The sequence below is a fragment of the Notolepis coatsorum genome (genome assembly GCF_963971535.1).
Source record: "Notolepis coatsorum genome assembly, chromosome: 6".
NCBI lineage: Eukaryota > Metazoa > Chordata > Actinopteri > Aulopiformes > Paralepididae > Notolepis > Notolepis coatsorum.
The window spans coordinates 80,661,442-80,681,261 of record NC_140170.1 but is presented as its reverse complement, the minus strand read 5'-3'; the positions used below and the strand labels follow the sequence as shown (position 1 = coordinate 80,681,261).

At 41.4% G+C, this 19,820-nt stretch overlaps 1 protein-coding gene across 1 annotated transcript in view; it reads left to right on the top strand.

Moving 5' to 3' along the window:
* Window positions 1-19,820, top strand: part of ca16b (carbonic anhydrase XVI b) — a 427,352-nt gene that overhangs the window by 265,283 nt on the left and 142,249 nt on the right. Inside the window, 1 exon segment of the mRNA XM_084315656.1 lies at window positions 13,688-13,783. Within this exon segment, the coding sequence (XP_084171782.1) occupies window positions 13,688-13,783 (96 nt within the window).

Here is a 19,820-nt window from a genome sequence, read left to right as displayed (position 1 = left end):
CAGTAATTCTCTTCATCCTATGGTGAGTCATTTCCTGCTTCAGGGCGGTCTCAGTGACCATGTGTCTCAAACCAATGGACCTATCTGAAACCCTACCCTTTTTTTCCCCCCTCCATCACAACCGTTTCTTCCCTGTTGCTTCCCTCGGAAACAACGCTTGTCCAAGAGAAGCAACAGTTGCGATTGGAAGATCAAGAAAAGAGGGCGGTCCATTGAACACTGAATGGGAGTAGGGATGCATCACCGACACCACTTTTTCACTTCCGATTTGGGCTCATTGGACAAAAATTATCGAGATATATAATCAATTGTTCTCTATTAAAAAAACAAGCTGCTATGTAGAGTGTGAAAATAAGGAAATATGGTGTACTGTTGCAAGGTATACAGTAATCAATACAGTATAGCCTACATTGGTTAAAATGCAGCATGGTGTGTACAGTAATCAATTTGGTGTGGTTGTGCAGGGTACAAATGCAGGTTAATGGAGTTAATGTTCAGTCGGCTCACAGCATGTGGGAAGAAACTGTCCTTGAACCTGCTGCTCTTGGTTTGGATGCTGCGTTACTGGCGGCCAGATCACAGTAGGGAGAACTGATCTAGATATGTATTAGGCGTGGGCCATATTTAAATGTCCCTACTGACGATATTGCTTTAAGAAGAAATTGGATATTATCGGCCAAAAAAAGATGAAAAGATGCAGTGTTTATTTATTTATTTTTAAAATGTATTATTATTGTTGTCGCTAGCTTGACACAGGCCTTTGCTACAAATTTAACGTTACTATCTTGGGGAAGCTCAAGCATTTTGATTCCAAAGTGGATGGTGATGGACATAATAGCACTGTAAATGATCACTTAACGACATGTCTATTTTTAGTACATATAATTATCCCTGACTGCCTCCTTCACATCGGAAACAATGTAACGCTATCTGCGCTTTTTTGAGTCATATTGTGAATCCAATGTGTTGTGTTTGCTTAAACCCTGACTAAACCTTCTCAGTTGGTGATTGTTCTGTTAGAATATAGACTCAGTTGTTTGTGCCTTACAGAGTTGTTTGTGCCTTTGGGTTACCGTATTTTACATTGCACAGTTTGGAGAGCTATGAGGCTACCATTCAGTGTAAAAGTGAACGTCCACCATTGACTGTTAAGTTAGGCGCATTTGCATTATTTTGCTAATGAGAGCTGACGTCTTTCCAAAGTTTTCTCCACTAAGTTAGGGCTACATGTGTTAACGTTATATACCGTAATTCCTCTAATAGTAACCCCGGCTTGTATTTGTTTCAACTGTAGCAGGTATTCCAATCTGGCTTCAGAACATCCCACTCCACTGACACATGCCTTCTCTACTTGAACGACCACATCAAACAAGAGGTGGACGCGGGCAAATACTGCGGCATGGTCATGCTGGACCTACAAAAGGCCTTCGACACTGTCAATCACACCATTCTGATTGACAAGCTAAAAGCAATTGGTTTTGATAGTTTATCAGTGAGCTGGATACAATCCTACCTGGAGGGGAGGGAACAGATGGTGGAAGTAAACGGTACCCTATCCCCCCCCCCCTCACAGTGAGCTGTGGTGTTCCACAAGGAAGCATACTAGGACCGCTACTATTCCTAATTTATGCAAATGACATGTCGTCAGCTTGTGACTGCAACTTGTTCCTGTTTGCGGACGACTCAGCCCTGCTGGTCTCTGACAAGAACAAGTTACAGGTTGAAAAAGCCCTCAGCTCGGAACTAGGCAAAATCTGCATATGGCTCGCCGACAACAAACTATCATTACACATGGGCAAAACAGAGTCCATTCTCTTCGGTTCAAATAACAAACTCAGCAAGACCGACGGCTTCTCGGTTGCAGTGGGTGACAATATTGTCACAAGGAAAGATGAAATTACCTACCTGGGTTCCATCCTAGAGGCTAATCTTTCCTGTGACAGAATGGCATCCAATGTAATAAAAAAAGTCAACCAACGAACGCGATTCTTGTACCGGATCTCCTCTCTGGTAAACAAGAATACCCTGAAGACTCTAGCAGGAGCACTCATTCAAGGGTACTACGACTATGCTTGCACCTCATGGTACCAAAGCACCTCAAAGGCACTAAAAAACAAATTACAAACATCTCAAAACAAGCTAGTCAGACTACTACTTGACCTGACTCCTAGAACCCACCTCACCCCTGCCCACTTTGACAACCTAGGATGGCTTAGAGTAGACGACAGAGTACAGCAACTTGCAATGGGCCTGGTCTACAAGATACACTACGCGACCAAGGTACCCATGTACATGTCAAAATACTTCCCAAAGGTCAGTGAATACCACGATCACAACACCAGAGGGAGCTCCACAAATCATGTAAAACCCAGATTCGGCTCAAACAAGGGACTAAACACGTTTCGCAATTATGCCACATCAATGTGGAACGCCCTGCCTAAAGCTGTAAAGGAATGTGAATCACTACCCACCTTCAAAAACACTCTCAAAAAACACCTACGTGAGACTGCAATTCGAAACTGGCCCCTAAAAATGTCCTAACCTAGTTGTACAGTAAATGACCAAGTAAGGCTTTGTCAATATTCCAATGTACAGTGTAAAATGTGTGTGTGTCCCCTACCCAACCCCCCCCCCCCCACCTCCAATGTACAGCCCTCACCCAACCCCACCCCACCAACCTCCTCCAATGTACAGTTTCTACGCCAAATGTATATACACTCCTTTTCTGGACACTTTTGTATCACAAACAGTACTGTATTTGCAAATCTGATATGTCATAAATGTATAGATGTAGCAGTACTGTCTATCTGTATGTCATGTATGTCATATATGTTATGATGAATTGAAAATGGGGGACCCTGGTGTAAACAAGACGAAAGTCTTTCTCTGGTCTGCATCCCCTTAACAATTGTATGTATTGAGATGTACTGTACTGTACCCATTCTGCAATCTGTTAATAAACTTTTCAATCAATCAATCAATCAACCAGGCTTGTATTAGGAGGAGGCCTGTATAAGAGGGAGGCCTATATTTCAAATTTTCAAACGGATCATAATGAATAAATCAACATTTTGTGTCAGTTTGAACCCAGTAAAATGTACTGGGTTCATTTATTGAAACCAAGTACTGTATGAAATAGTAAACAGTGCAATTACAGGTGGTCACTGGTCATTTCAACGTTTTCAAAGTGAAATCAAGTAACTAGCTCAGTATGCAGCTCAGTATATTAGTAACCCGGCTTGTATTAGGAGGCCGGCTTATAATTGCTTTGCTCAAGAGCGCACCCGGCCATTAATAGAGACCCGGCTTGTATTTGAGACCCGGTTACTATTAGAGGAATTACGGTATACAGGGTCAGAACGTACGCTCACATAATGTTAACTTTTTTGATAGGCTACAACAATGTGGTGAAGCAAGAGAGAAAGGGAAAGAGAGAGACTGACTATAGCGCATGATTCAATATCATTAATTCAATATCGTTATCAGGGACATGGCAAGGGCCATTATTGAACGATGTGTTATCGGGAGATGTGCACGATACGTAAACGATAATGCCATACCGTCCAAGCCTAATGTGTACACAAGTCACGTCATTGGATACATCAACACTCTGGTGGACGAGTGCCTTCTTACCAAGACCTCATTTCCCCAATCGCAAACTATAAATAATAATATATAGCACCTTTCATACAGAAATTGCAGCTCAAAGTGCTTCACAGCAGTAAAAAAAAATGCATAAAATGAGCATAAACTGCAGACATATAAAACATCATTGGTTACAGACATATAAAACGAGCATAAAAAAAGATGGCAACAAGGTAAGGTTTTTCACATTAGGATCTAACATCCCAATAGGCCTCTCTGTTCCTATGGAGGTATATTCTTGTTGGAATAAGTGTTAAATAGCTCTACATTATGACATCCATCACTGATATAGTGTTTGGTCAGTGACATTGGTTTCTCAGTCCCTGTGCTTTGCAGTAAATGGAAAATAAATGTTCTGGTATCTCTTCCCACTTTATCCAATCAAGAGAGAGAACCCTAGATATTGGCAATTTTGAGTGCTTTGAAATGTTCTCTATCTGTTTCCTTATTTGCAAAATAATACGACTTGTAAATGTGTTAATTGTTGTTAGATCGTTGACGGTATTATTTTCCTCGCTGTGTGAAAAAATTACAGTTTTGTCGGAGGGGAGTGGCTAAGTACTTTCTGTCTCAGGTGTCAGAGACCAGATGCGCAGAAATGACAGCTGGCACCCAAATCCATTCCGAGACAACGGGAAAATATGCAGAGAAACATTAATATCTTAGGAATCGTTTGTGTTCAATTATACCGGAATCGGGATATTATCTCTCCGTCGCATAAAGGCTGGCTGGCTGTGCGCATAGAATAAGGCATCTGCTCCAGTACGCGCTCTGCAAGTCTGCAAGCTTGCACATAACGAGAGTGCTCTATAGCAGAGGTCCCCAACCATCGGGTCCTGGCCGTGGATCATTTGGTACCAGGCCGCAAAGAAAGAATAAAGTTGTTTAAAATAAAATGTCTTTTATTTTTCATTAGTCTTCCAGGTATTTTATTTAGAAAAATTGCCACTCCCGCTTACTTGACTCAATCGCAGGTTTTTAATAAAGGCTGGCTGGCAGTGCACATAAGGCATATAATAAAGGCATAACTGTTAGATTATTGAATTTCTCTAATGAATGCATCTATTTCAGTCACAAGTCAGACAGGCTCGTGCTGCTCGCTCATAACGGAGTTATGTCACTGACTGAGGGCAGCACACACACAATACACACATACAGTAGGCCTGTCACGATAACACATTTTGCTGGGTGATTAATTGTCCCAGAAAATTATTGCGATAAGCGATATTATTGCGGTTTTGAGAGCATTCTTTTTTGAGAAATGTATTTCCCAATTTTTTATTTTTTTTTTCTATTTTTTTTTTTAATTTTTTATACATAAACATAACAACAAATTAGACACACAAGCATTAACAGTAAACATCCAATGAAATCAACATTTGAATCATTATAAATGTAGTTTACGAGATATATACCTAATACTTGCTATCTAATACCATACATACATATGCTCCTGCTCGCTCTCCCCCCCCGGACCCCCACTTGGATAATCCATCCATTTTCTTTTGTTTCTAACCAGGCACTATACTCCATATGCTATCTTTTATTCTCTCCACCACTTCTAACCAAATTGCAATGTTGGTTTCACTGACACCTAAAATTCTTGCTGTAGATATTTCTAGATAAATCACATCGAGATAGGTAAGAACCCATACCTTCCGGCACATTTTTTCCGGTTGAATCCATCGTGATGCTATCAGCTTTTTAGCAGCTGTGAGACCGGATAAAACTAGTCTCTTTAGCTGTATAGGGGCTGCAAACTGAAATACATCATTCAACAGCAATACAGAGGGATGTACAGGTATGTTCAGAAATAAGAATACTGATAATTGCTGGGACACTTCTTTCCAGAATATCTTAACCGGTGGGCAATCCCAATACATGTGCATAAATGTACCCTCATCCCCATTTGTACATAAGGAACATAGGGAGTCTTGTTTAAGTCCCATTCTGTTTAATCTTATAGGAGTCAGGTATGTCCTATGAATATAATTAAGATTAATTTGTTGATGGTCCGGGTTACGTGACGCAATTCGAACGTTTGCCCAGACTTCTTGCCAATCAAAATCTATTTCCAAGTCTGGTATATCCCTCCTCCAGACTGAGTCTAGGTGGAGGATTCCATACGAAGACGTTAGTAAGTGATGATAAAAATAAGATACGAAGCCTCTCGATGTCTCTCTTTCATAGAAGAATTTGTGATATCTGTGGTGCTCAATTGGTATCCTTAATGGGACTCCATGAGCCTTCAAACAATCCAATAACTGTGCGTAAAAATAATATGTGGAACTGGTAAGGTTAAATTTTGTATGTATATCTTGATGGCTACAAAAAACCTGTTTGTTGAAAACATCTCCCAATGTGTGTATGCCCTGCTTTTCCCATTTGGGGTATCTTATAGGTTGTTTTCCAATAAGGAGTGCATTGTTATTGAATAGGGGAGTATGGCTATGCCATTTATCTTGGTTAGAATATTTTTTTTGTGTTTCACGCCATATCCGGATCACATGTGTAATAAGGGTGCCAAATTTCAATTTGCATTGCTTAATTGATAATATGGTGTATACTATGTCCTGCAGTCTATGTGGTGCTACTATATTTTCTTCTAAGTTTCTCCAGGATACAGATGCTTGGGAGTCAAACCAGGTTGTCAGTGGTCTTAAAGAGTACGCTTTAAAATAGTGGTAAAAGTCTGGAAATGCCAAACCTCCGTCGGCTTTGTTTCTCTGTGCGGTGGATCTTTTTATTCATGGAGGTTTGTTATTCCAAATAAATTTATATGCGGTGGAGTGTAATTTTTTCCAGTAACCATCAGGAGGGGGTAATGGTAACATTGAGCTAATGAAGTTGATTCTAGGTAAAACATCCATCTTAACTATTGATACTCGTGCATGTACTGAGTTTTTAAGTTTGGACCACCTGTCAAAGTCATATTTCCCAAAAGTTTTCAATTAAACTTTTTATTTTTTTTACTAATATAATAATAGCATAATAATGCAAGGAAACCGTTTCAAAGTGCAATAAACCTTTATTTAACATTGGAAGACATTTTAAATATCCTAAATAAAAAAATGCTCAGTTTGATTGTTTATTATATAATAATAATAATAATAATAACTTTATTTGTATAGCACTTTTCATACAGAGGTTGCAGTTCAAAGTGCTTCACAACAGTAAAAAATACAGGCATAAGCGAGCATAAAAGATAGACGGGTAGAATCACAGTGTTTCACATTAGGATCTAGCATCCCAATAGGCTCTCCGCTTACAGTTTTCAGTAACACAAATAGTAAAAATAGTTTAAAATGATTCAGTTTAAAAATAGTCAAAAGATTATAAAATAGAACGGACATAAAAAATACAGGCATGAGCGAGCATAGCAAGATATGGCAAATCACAGTGTTTCACATTAGGATCTAGCATCTTAATAGGCTCTCTATTCAGTAATACTCCTGTAGTTCATGAACAAATAATCACAGTGTTTCACATTTGGATCTAGCAAATAATAAGAATAAAATGATTCAGTTTAAAAATAGTCATAAATAATCCTGTATGCATCGTTGTTTAGTGTGTATGTGTGTTTATTGTGTTGTGTGTGTGTGTGTGTGGTTGTACTTCAGCTACTACTACTCTACAACTACCACTCCAGGACACAGTTAACCTAGATCTACTCTACTCTACAACTACCACTCCAGGACATAGTTAACCTAGATCTACTACTACTACAGCTACTACTACTCTACAACTACCAGGACACAGTTAACCTAGATCTACAACTACAACGCTACAACTACTACTACTCTACCAGGACACAGTTAACCTAGATCTACTACTACTCTACAACTACCAGGACACAGTTAACCTAGATCTACAACTACAACGCTACAACTACTACTACTCTACCAGGACACAGTTAACCTAGATCTACTACTACTCTACAACTACCAGGACACAGTTAACCTAGATCTACAACTACAACGCTACAACTACTACTACTCTACTCCAGGACACAGTTAACCTAGATCTACTCTACAACTACCACTCCAGGACACAGTTAACCTAGATCTACTACTACTCTACCAGGACACAGTTAACCTAGATCTACAACTTATAAAAATTATAAAACAAACTGAAACTGGAAACAAGCCCTCTGTCTGGCTTTTTGTGTCATCCTTTTAACATGTACATGTATTATTAATGTACCTTGCGGTACCATGCACAAAATGTTAATAAAGTATGAGGAAAAAACTGTGGAAACGTAATAAATAAAAAGGCAGTGAAACAATAATCAAATAAACACCAAAATATATACTATCTCTATTGGAATGGAGACTTCAGCACAGGATAAACTAGGGATGGGCAAAAATAATCCAGATCAATTGATCACATGATGTACTCGAGTACTCGTGGAGGAAAACGCTGTACAAAATAAACGTATTTTCCGGTGTTTTAGACTTTTATTTTGAAACCCATCGACCGGAGCGGAAGTATTGTTGTTATTATCCTAGCAGAACCTATGAGCGGACAACTTGTCTCGTCCGGTTCTGTGTTTTTGAGCTAATGATAAAACAAATGTTGAGATTGTTGGTGAACAACTAACTTTAGGTTAGTTTTAACGTTAGTTACTAACGTTAGATGCAGCTACTACAGGCAATCAACGATGAGGAGGAAGCGCCAAAGCCGTACATAATAGAATAGCCCTGTGGTGCGTAGGCACGACTCGAAACTACCTGTTATAATAAATTAATTCATGTTTAACTTGTCCCCGTGTCCAGTCCTTTGACTAGCCCCACCCGCTCATTGTAAACAATGATGCATGTAATTGTATTAACGTTATTGTGTGTTGTATCTATGCTATACATTGTATTTAGTTTGTTAGCTATTTAGCTAATGTTGATGGCATTGAATAGCATCAACGCTAGATCTTTAATCTTTATTTAGCAGTCCAGTTTCTCCGGGCAGTAGCGAGTAACTACATGGGTCTAAAAATAGCTACACTACAAATAACGCTACTTGGTTAAAAGGAGCAACGCTATTGAGAAATGTAGTTAAGCTATGTAGCGTTGCTAGTGCCCCACGGAGCTCCCGTGCTGTACTCTGTAGTAACGCCAGCGGCCCCCCACACGGAGAGTGACTGACAAGAGGTACTGGTTCCGCCTCATTAAAACAAACGCGCAAATAGCAATTAATCACCCCTGTCAAAATCATTGCATTCATTTGAATGATCGCGCCGATTAATTGATTTATTGATTATCGCGGCAGGCCTACCATAGAGCGACTGTAAACTGTCTCTCACATCATAATAACAAAGCCACATCCTTGCTCCCCTGCAGCTAACCTGGAGAAGGTCTTACAGTAGGTGGGGGAGGGGTTAGGTGTGTTGCAATGTGGGTACAGTAGTCCTGCATGCATCGTTAAGAGAAACATTCCAAGCCTTTGTAGCGCAGCAGCTCTAAACAAGCGATTGTGGTATAATCTTGGTTAATAAGACATCGATTGAAAAGTATCTGCCTGGTTTGTACAAGTGATGGCTTATTTTGAAGGTATGAACCTGTGCTTTCATATCATATAAACAATTTAACATTGCTCAATAAAACCTAATGTTTGTGTCTGGTCACATTCTTACTTATCTCAAGAAATTTTGCTTGGCCACATTTGCCAAAGAGTTATCTCTGCAGTTTACAGCAGAGTGGAGGGACTGGGAGACACATGTCACTGATCAGACACTCTTATCAGTGATGGCTGTCGGAATGTATTATGTAAGTAATTATTTTAACATGAAGACCACGTATATATAACAGAAAATAATACCACTTACAGCACCTTTAACAAGTGCCTGGAAAAACTGGTCATGACAACACATGAAGAGCATTATCCCTGACTCGCTGGACCAACTTCAGGTTGGAAACAGGGAAGACAGATTGAAAGGAAAGAGGAAGTAAATGAAACTCGTTATACCATGGAGTGTGTCCTCGGCATTAACCCATCCTAACTATTTAGGAGCAGTGGGCAACACCGTCCAAGCCTAATGTGTACACAAGTCACGTCATTGGATACATCAGCAGTTGTCTGGCAATCTGTAGGTTCCTGGTTCGATTCCCGCTCCTCCCGGGCAGCGTGTCGATGTGTCCTTGAGCAAGACACTTAACCCCTAATTGCTCCCGATGAGAAGGTTGGCACCATGCATGGTTGCCTCCGCCGTCGGTGTGTGAATGTGTAAGTGAATGGGTAAAATGTGAGGAACAAATTGTAAAGCGCTTTGGATAAAAGCACTATATTAAAAAAAATGCAGCTATCAACGTTCTGGTTCTTACCAAGACCAGCTGCTCATTTCCCCAACCGCAAACTATGGAGGAACTCTGCAGCAGACTAAGATAACGGCGTACAACTTTTAACTCTGAGGACACTGAACTCTACAATGAGGGCAAAGTGTGAACTCGGAAAGTGGAAGTGATTAACACTTAATCACTGCAGCAGTCTTGTCATCCCAGTGAGCTTCAAGGAGACAACCATTATGCTGGTACCTAAAAAGACCACTGTCCACTGCACTGGACAGAATAGAGTGTTGTGCGGACAGCAGGAACGGTAATTGGGTGTTTGTGTTTCGTCCATTGAGGAGATCTTCCAGACCAGGTGTTGAAGCATGGCCCCAGTCACCCCAGTGAGACTGTCAAAACATTAGGCAGTACTTACACCTAAATGGTAAATTTATATAGCGCTTTTATCCAAAGCGCTTTATAATTTGTTCCTCACATCTTACACATTCACTCACACATTCACACACTGATGGCAGAGGTGACATGCAAGGTGCCAACCTGCTCATCGGGAGCAGTTAGGGGTTAGGTGTCTTGCTCAAGGACACTTCGACACGCAGCCCGGGAGGAGCAGGAATCGAACCAGTAACCTCCGGATTACCAGACGACCGATCTACCTCCCGAACCACTGTCACCCCACACCTGGGCTCCAGTGCACACCTCTTTATGAACCTATGAAAACGTTATGCATGAGTTTCCTTATTCATTACTTATTCATTACCTCTGCTAGTCTTTGTCCAGGAATCTCAACTTTTCGGAGTGAATGTCATTTAAATGCTACGTCTGTCATTGCTGTTTTCGCCATGCGGTGGTGCACTCTTTATATTGTTATGAAGGCGTTTTATATTTGAATCAACTTTGCCTAAGTGTGCTCTGAATGGGAGCTGGCCGAGCGTACTATCCTCGGTGAATAGATGAAGACTGAGGGGGGCGAGTTAATTGGCTAATGTAGTTAATAATATTTGAATGGTGATGGATGGCGAGTGCCCTCCGCGCTGAGTTCTCCAGACAGACAACAAATGGGAGCCATTAAAGGCCTGCCGTTAAGGAACTCTGGCGAGAACTGATTAACTTAAATGAGCTGAATTGGGCTACCTGCTGTATGCCTATAGGGTGTGTAGTACTAAAGAATCTACCTTGCATACTTATTTTTACTTCTTGTCCCTGTTTTTGTTTTTGCAGCACACCCAGCTGTCGGGGCATTTGTTTTGTATGTCTGCAGTCCCACTACAGTAGCTATTAGTACTACTAGTGTGTGTGTGTGTGTGTGTGTGTGTGTGTGTGTGTGTGTGTGTGTGTGTGTGTGTGTGTGTGTGTGTGTGTGTGTGTGTGTGTGTGTGTGTGTGTGTGTGTGTGTGTGTGTGTGTGTGTGTGTGTGTGTGTGTGTGTGTGTGTGTGTGTGTGTGTGTGTGTGTGTGTGTGTGTGCAGCCACATTTATGTGAACAATTAGGACCGATTTTGAGAATACACACCACAGAATCAGGACATGTCCTAATTTAGGGACCAAATGAGGACATGTCTGATGTCCTTATTTTCTTTGACAAGCTATCTTTGCTTCACGGTTAAGATTAAGGTTAGGTATTAATTAAGGTTTAAAGTAAGGGTCAGGGTTGAGGTCAGTTACAGAATTAATGTAAGTCTATGTAATGTCCCCATATCTGACAAGATAAACATGTGTGTATGGATTGATACAGTATAGTGACAGGGAGGTGGCAGGGATGCTTCAGCAGAGCCCATGAGTCTTTACCTACAGAATATAACTTTCTTCCCCCTAATGAAGCTGGTTAAGAGGGACCCTAGGGGTCGTTCAGGTGACCCTAGGTTCTAACCCTAACCCTAGGGGTCGTTCAGGTGACCCTAGGCTCTAACCCTAACCCTAGGGGTCGTTCAGGTGACCCTAGACCAGGGGTCGCCAATTAGGTTTTGCCGCGGGCCAGATTTTCCCCAAGCCGTTGCTTCGCGGGCCAGGATCAAAAACAATGGCTAATTTAATATACTGATATTGAAAAAAGACAAACGTTTTTCTCTGGTCTGCATCCCCCCAACAACCGTGTGCACTGCGCCGCACTGCACTGCACCCACTCTGCAATCCGCCAAACAAAGTTCTCACTCATCCATTCATTCATGAACAGCTCTCAGCTGTTGCAGATCACCGCGGCGCCGGCGGGTGATGAACAGATCAGAATGCATGAAAACACGACTCACCATATTGTACCTCCTTGTTTGTTGTTAAGTCCTCCAAAATCCCTGCTAATGTTTGAAACATGTCATATCCACTCGCCGCCCTCCAATTCCAGATTGGCGTTGAATGCAGCTACTTTATCTGCCAACTTGCCTCGTTGTTGTTGTTGTTGTTGTTGTTGTCGCCACATATTATGCAGAGAGGACGTCGGCTCGGCACGCAAGAATCACCGACCTGTTGCGATAAACCCGTATTTTAAGTATGGCTCCTGTTTATTAAAAGAAGCGTTATATTTCCCCGTTGCTATCCAAAGATGTTTGTTTTGTTTTCTTCAACTCGCTTGCGAGTCGCATCTCGAACGCGGAAGTGAAAGTGCGTTAGGGAAATAGACACAGGGCCCGGTGGGACTATTCCATTGGTTCTCCCAGTCCACCTGACCATTTCTAGCATTTCAATTGGCTATAGTGACAGACATGCTTTTGATGACTGCCGGTAGATAGATACAGCTTCACAATAAAAGACACCCTGGCGTCCCGAGTGAATATTTCCCGTGCGTCAAATAAATATCATATTCTCAAAATAATCTGACGGGCCAGAAATTATTGTTGGCGGGCCAATGTTGGCCCGCGGGCCGCCTATTGCCGATCCCTGCCCTAGACTCTAACCCTAACCCTAGGAGCCGTTGAGGTTGAAAGAACGGATTGGTGTTTTCCCTTCCCCGTTTTTGTCATTGAAGAGTTCTCCATAAATGATAGATTGTTTTGTGTAACGTTTCAGTGCATCACCCCCCTACACACACACACATGCACGCACGCACACACGCACGCACGCACGCACACACACACACACACACACACACACACACACACACACACACACACACACACACACACACACACACACACACACACACACACACACACACACACACACACACACACACACACACACTCTCAACTATTGTTACAATCTGCTTTTTCACACCCAAATAACTATAGCCCACCCAGTATTATATTATCTATAGTATAGAATTCTATGTTCTATGTCACCGAAAAAGCAATTCACTTTGTAAAGAAAAGTCTATTCTGAAATCCCAGCCCCGGCACTGACACATGATCACACACACGCTCCTGGCTCTATTGTACATTCAGTGAATGTAACGTGGCTGATTAGAGACAGTCGGGAGGCGCGATTAGAGGCATGTCACGCTGTTCGATCTTTCACTGCATGAAAAGAGCCTAATCCTACAGCCCTATTCCCCTCTCCCCATGACATGTTACTGTGAAGGACAGCGCTGTTCACCAATAGGATTCTCTCTCTCTCTCTCTCTCTCTCTCTCTCTCTCTCTCTCTCTCTCTCTCTCTCTCTCTCTCTCTACATCGAGCTGTTCTCTATGAGGGAAAAAAAAGATGATTCACCAAAGATTATGGATAGTTTGTGCATAATCCATCCTTTTAATAAGCCCTCAGCAGGTGTGAGAAGGGGAAGTGCTAGTTGTGCCGTTCTATCCCTGACGCTGTTTGAATGCTCCCTTTCCTTCCCCAGATGCAGATCTACCTGTACAACTCCGACGACTTCGACAGCCTCAGTGCTGCCATTAAGGAGAAGCGCAGCATTGCCGCCATGACCGTCTTCTTCCAGGTACAGTATAACACAGTCTGCCCGGTCTTTGATTGCATTGCTTTTACTGAAGAGCGTAGACTTTTAAGACCATCAATTTGGGGTCATTGAACAAAAGGTGGTTGAGATATATATAATACAACGTTCTATATTAGAAATGCAGCAAATCGAGTCACTTTTTTTATATTTCTAGCATTGTTGATTTCTAGCAGCGTTTATTAGTATTGAGGACATTCTCAGATACTGATACCCCACTGGTCCATATCCTGGTCCTTTCTCGCTCTTCTTTTTCTTTTACTTTATTTATTATTTATTATTTTTTCAGAGAGAGGAGCAAGAGTGAGAGAGTTTACCTGCCCAGCAGAAATAGAGCACCAACGGCTTTAAGCTGAATCCAAAGAAATAAGAATACATCTATATTTCCCAGCCTCTGATCGACAGGTGGTTTTGCACAGTGTGGTGTTAGATTGCTGATGTGACCCTGGGAACAGAGGCTGGGAAATATATATATATTTATTTGTATTATTCAGCTTAAAGCTGCTGGCGCCTCTGGGAGTCTGGGGAACCTTTGTTGCGCATGCATGGACTTGAAAAGTGATGCAGTGCTCGCTCTATTTCTGCTGTGCAAGTAAACTCACTCTTGCTTCAAACAAGCTCTTATGGGGTCAAAATGTACGTGCAGCTGAAATATCCAGTGTTTCACGGGTTACAAACGGAATACAATGTCACATCTGTTCTGGTACATTTATTGTTGTTGCTAGTGTGTATGTGACATTCTAAGGTGACAGTCTCTCTGTCTTGGGTCAAGTATATCTCCCATTCAGTCCAATTATTTCCTCACCTCTTAAAGGAACACACCAACATTATGGGAAATGCGATTACCATCTTTTCCAGGGTCAGACAAGAAGATGGATACCAGTTTCCTCTCTGTGCGTTCAGTAGAAAGCTATCCGGCTACAAGGCTAGCCTAGCTTAGCACAAATTAATGGAAGCAGATCCGGATCTGCTAGCCTATAGCTTAAAACTCCTGGAGAGGTGTTTTTGGCCAACAGCTAGGCTAGCTGATCCGTATCCACTTCCATTTCATTTAAATTAAATGTCAAACCTTTATTTAAACTCAAAAGGCAACTGAGGTTTCCCTCATTTACAGTCTGAGTCACGTCGAGTGTACATACAGGGTTAAGCAAAAAAAAAAGCATATAAAATCACAACAATAAGACATGTAAGGATAACAATCAATTAAAACATGTACAACTTGATTGACAATGGTAGGAGATCAAGGTTTTAAACGAATTAAAACCATTAATTTGCTGCTGATGTTGAGCCTGTTGAAACGTTGCCACTGCGGCTCTTACCTATTTACCTGCCGCAGGGGTAGGAGGCCAGAAGAGATTTGAAGGAGGAGATTTAACAGCTGCCAGTTGCCATTGTCTGGTTCTTTAAGGGATTTGGGAAGGTAGCAACACAACGGATCTACAGAGACAATAATGGTAGAAATATAGGGAGCATGTCTATCTTCCCCGGGTCCTATGTTCCCCGCTTGATTGATTGATTGATTGAAAATGTTAGACCACCAGCCCTGATTCCAAACTCTAACCTTAACCAACTTCGAAAGAGGGCCTAAGCTTAACCAGTTCGAAACAAGGCGGACATTAATAATTAATAAAATAATATAAATTAATAAAATTTTCAATCAATTAATCAATCAAGCGGGGAACATGGGACCCGGGGAACATAGGGATGATCCCGAAATGTAAAAGCATCCATATACACAGCAACTCTGCAAGAGTTTTGATTGATTGATTGAAAATTGTATTAACAGATTGCAGAATGGGTACAATACAGTACAGCTCGATACACACAATTGTTAAGGGGATGCAGACCAGAGAAAGACTTTCGTCTTGTTTACCTCAGGGTCCCCCATTTTCAATTCATCAGAGATTCATCAGAGATTGCAAGGTACAAAAAGTACATAAAAAATAGGGAAACAACGTCCAGGCACCCACTCCAGGTTTTTCAAATTTATTGGCAGCCTGAAATCATATGACGTTTCGGTGTGAACACACCTTCTTCAGAATGGCTTACATGAAGCATGAAGGGTAAGTGACTCAAGTTTATACAAGTCAAACAGGAAGTGACAACATAGGAAGTGACAACACATTCCAACAAGAGATCTGCACAATAATCAAATGAAACTGGTCAAAACATTTTCCTCATTGAGGCTTCTAGGCTCTAAACAATCCAGAAAGTGAATATAAAAAGGTACAAAAAGTGACAGATAAATAATACAGTTCGTTTTGGTTGCCACTGTCACCACTACTCTCCTATAAAAGAAAACAACAAAAAAACATTTGTTAGCACCTGGCCTTCTTCTGACTGTCTAGTATACAGCCAAGAACGGACTCTGACTGTCTAGTATAGACCACTGCGCCACTTATTTTCAGCTCATGGGAGAGTGCGGGGGGATAAAATGAATTAATGTTGATTATAGCCTTGATGTAAGTGGTTGTAGCTACGGTTGTGGGGGTGCTGGAGACATGATCCAATATACCTTTTTATATGCCTGCGTCTCCTGAACATGGAGGGACCAACCCCACGTCGATCGGCACTTGCGCGGCCGAGCTATAGTAACTTTTCCGCACCTATTCCACAACCCGGCACATGAGCAGATTGCCCACTTATGTCAAGGCTCTAGTCTAATCAACATTCATTCATTTTATCCCCTGCGCTCTCCCATGAGCTCCATGTAACGCGGAAGTGCAGTGGTCAGGGTTATAAATTTAAAAAAAAATTCAATGACTTTTTTTGCCCCCCTTAATTGATTTTCGGGGGCTTTTTTTGTATTTTGGGGGCACAACATTTTTATAATGAAAATTAACAAAGATTATAAAACAGTTGAAATTTGTTTTTACAGTCTTCGTCCCTATGTTTGATAACGTAATGTTAATGTCTCCATATATAGGGCTCTACACTAACCTTTTTCCCAAGGAGCACATGTGCTCCTAAATATAATGTTAATAAATAAAATCTAAATACAAATTTAGGAGCACACAAAGAAATTTAGGAGTTTGATTGATTGATTGAAAACTTTATTAACAGATTGTAGAATGGGTACAATACAGTACAGCTCAATACACACAATTGTTAAGGGGATGCAGACCAGAGAAAGACTTTCGTCTTGTTTACATCAGGGTCCCCCATTTTCAATTCATCAGGAGTCAGTGACAATTGTTCAAGTAACACACACACACACACACACACACACACACACGCTGTGTGACATGGCTTGGTTTCATGTTTTGAGGTCTGTAAATAATACATACATACTCTATCTAAATAGATTAAATATGATTGTCCCTGAGGGCAAGTTGTAGACTAATGTCTAATATTGTCTAATATTATTAGCTATTTTTAACCTCCCTAATTCCAACAGTCAAGAGGCTTGTTTCAAATTGATACATGAAAAACCCCACACACGCAACAACATCCACCTCAAACACAACAAAATAACAGAGCATGTCATGGACTCTATGGACTGTCAGCTGAACTCGCACCAATGCATAGGGAAATAGTCAGACATCCCAGAATTATTTCATAATACAAGTTTTGAATGGACGTTTGGATTAAAATCATCCCGAAGACAGCACTGGAACGTTTGTGAGTATAGGCTCTGGCCAGATCTATCAATGAAATACGTTGCACGCTCAGCGCTGTGGAATGAAGGAAATGCGCATCGGGATCGGATTTGGATGTTATTCTTTGAAGTTGTGTTACAAATGGAACGGTCTTTCCCCGCGGAACACAAGTTACTTAACGTTACACAGGTCGCGCTGTGCAGATGCTTAGCTTGCTAACGTTAAGATAGCAGTGTAACTTAATGTTACACTATGCATGCTTGATGAAAGCAGAGCTCTCTGTCTGTCTGCGTTCGCACCTCTCAAGTACCCTGTAACACGCAGCGGGCCCCGCCTCCCTCCCTCCTTGCAACAAACCTTGCATTCCACCCAAAAACTGAATTTCAGTCCAGTTTCTGAACTATTAACAGCGGAGCTGTTTTGTAATCTTTACTCGTCTCGCACACTGCAAGTAAATGATTTTTCCGGTTCGCACACACGCATATTATTAGGGGCAACTACGAGGGAAATGCTCGCACTGTAGAGCATATATATAATTATATATATAATTAGTAAACTGTCGGGGGCTTTTCTTGCCCCCCTTAACTGATTTTCGAGGGCATTTGGTCAATTTTCAAGGGCATTTTTGCCCCAAGCCCCCGTTAATTTCGAACCCTGGCAGTGGTCTATATACAGCCGAGAACGGACTCAGACTGTCCAGTATACAGCAGAGAACAGACACATTTTAACCTTAAAACCAATCTAATGCTGGCGCCAAACACAATAGTTGTATCTAGTTTAGGGGTCGGGTTCCGTTGATCGATTGGAGACATTTTTCCAGATTAAAAAAGGAACGGCTACCTTGGGAGCCACAATTTATGAAAACGTAATTAATTTAAAGATGAAAAGATGTGTGTATCAACAAAGGTTTTTTAACAGGCCTATCCATTAATTGCCATATTGGCCCGAATATAAGATGACCCCCTCTTTTTCAAGACACATTTTTGGAGAAACATGTTGAATAAAACATGGTAGGTATTGTTACACTCGCCTGGCTCATGACGATACAACAAAAGGGAGACCACACACAGGGCAAACATAAAACAAAAGTACTTATTAAGAACATACTTACTTAAGAAAATAATGAGATTTTGTGTTATTGTAATCTTAAGTAAAGTGTAGTGCAATATGGACTGTCTGACGGTAAAATGTACTGAAAAGAAAAGAGATAAGCGTATTGATTACCATGATCTTAAAATTGGAATTATAAGTCCTTCTTAGTCCTCTGACACCTACTAATTGACCAGTGAATCATCCAACATTAATCATCCATCTTTTTAAGGCCGTACTGCTAACGCAATGCCACGGATATTAGTAGTGGAACGATGCAAGTAACTCACGATACCATACTGATATTTGGCATGATATCTGCAATAATCTATATATTGCAAGACATGAAAGCTCATCAGATTCTTTAGTGTTCATCACAAACTGGCCAATTGTACATGACTACAACTTGATTATTATTCACTATTAATTATGTCCCCAACGAAAGACAAAAGTTACTATCTGCAATAAAAAATATATATACATAGGTGGCTGGGTGGCGCAGCGGACTAAACACTCGTCACCAACGCGAGAGACACTGGTATCGAATCCGGCTGTCAGCGTTGCCTCCGGCTTGGCCGGCCGTCATACTGGCTCAATTGGCAGAGTCAGCGGGAGGGAAGCCGGTGGGGTGGTATGCTGGTCGTTGTAAACAGTGACTCCTACAGGTCGGTCAGGGTGCCTGCACAGCGAGGGAGGGAGGGAGATGGCAAGGGTAGTGTGACCTCCCACACGTTACACCTCGCCAATGAGAGTCCGCGCTGGCAGGTGAAAAGATGCTGCTGGCTGTCTCCTATGTCTCGGAGGAAGCATCTGATAGACTTCAGGGCTCCCTATACCGACCAGTGGGGGGCACATGCGAGCACCAACCAGGAAGGGGAGGGGGGAATTGACATAACGACTAAATTGGGATGGGAGAAAAACACAGAAAAACAGGAGGAGAACAAGTGAAGAAAAAAAAAAGATATACATCTGTTTTATTTGATCTAATAAGAACATAAGTCTGTTCACCTCGTTCCAACAGGGCTCGAAATTGTGACCGGAATTGTATCTGTGCGACCTCAAAATACAATTGGGAGCATTCGTGCGAGTGCAAATAATTGTTCTGGTACGACCTCCTCTCCCTTGGAGTTAGTTTTTGCATCTGTGGCTAACATTTGCTAGCTACCGTTAGCTCCCTAGCAACTGTAGCTAGCATTATGGGCTGTGCTGGCTTGGCTACATTTTAATTCGCAATGGAGTGGAGCTAACTAACTGTACAAATCGATGTAAACCGCTTTGAGATGCCTAATGTAAGGCACTATATAAAATAAATGTATTATTGGCTGAGACTGTAT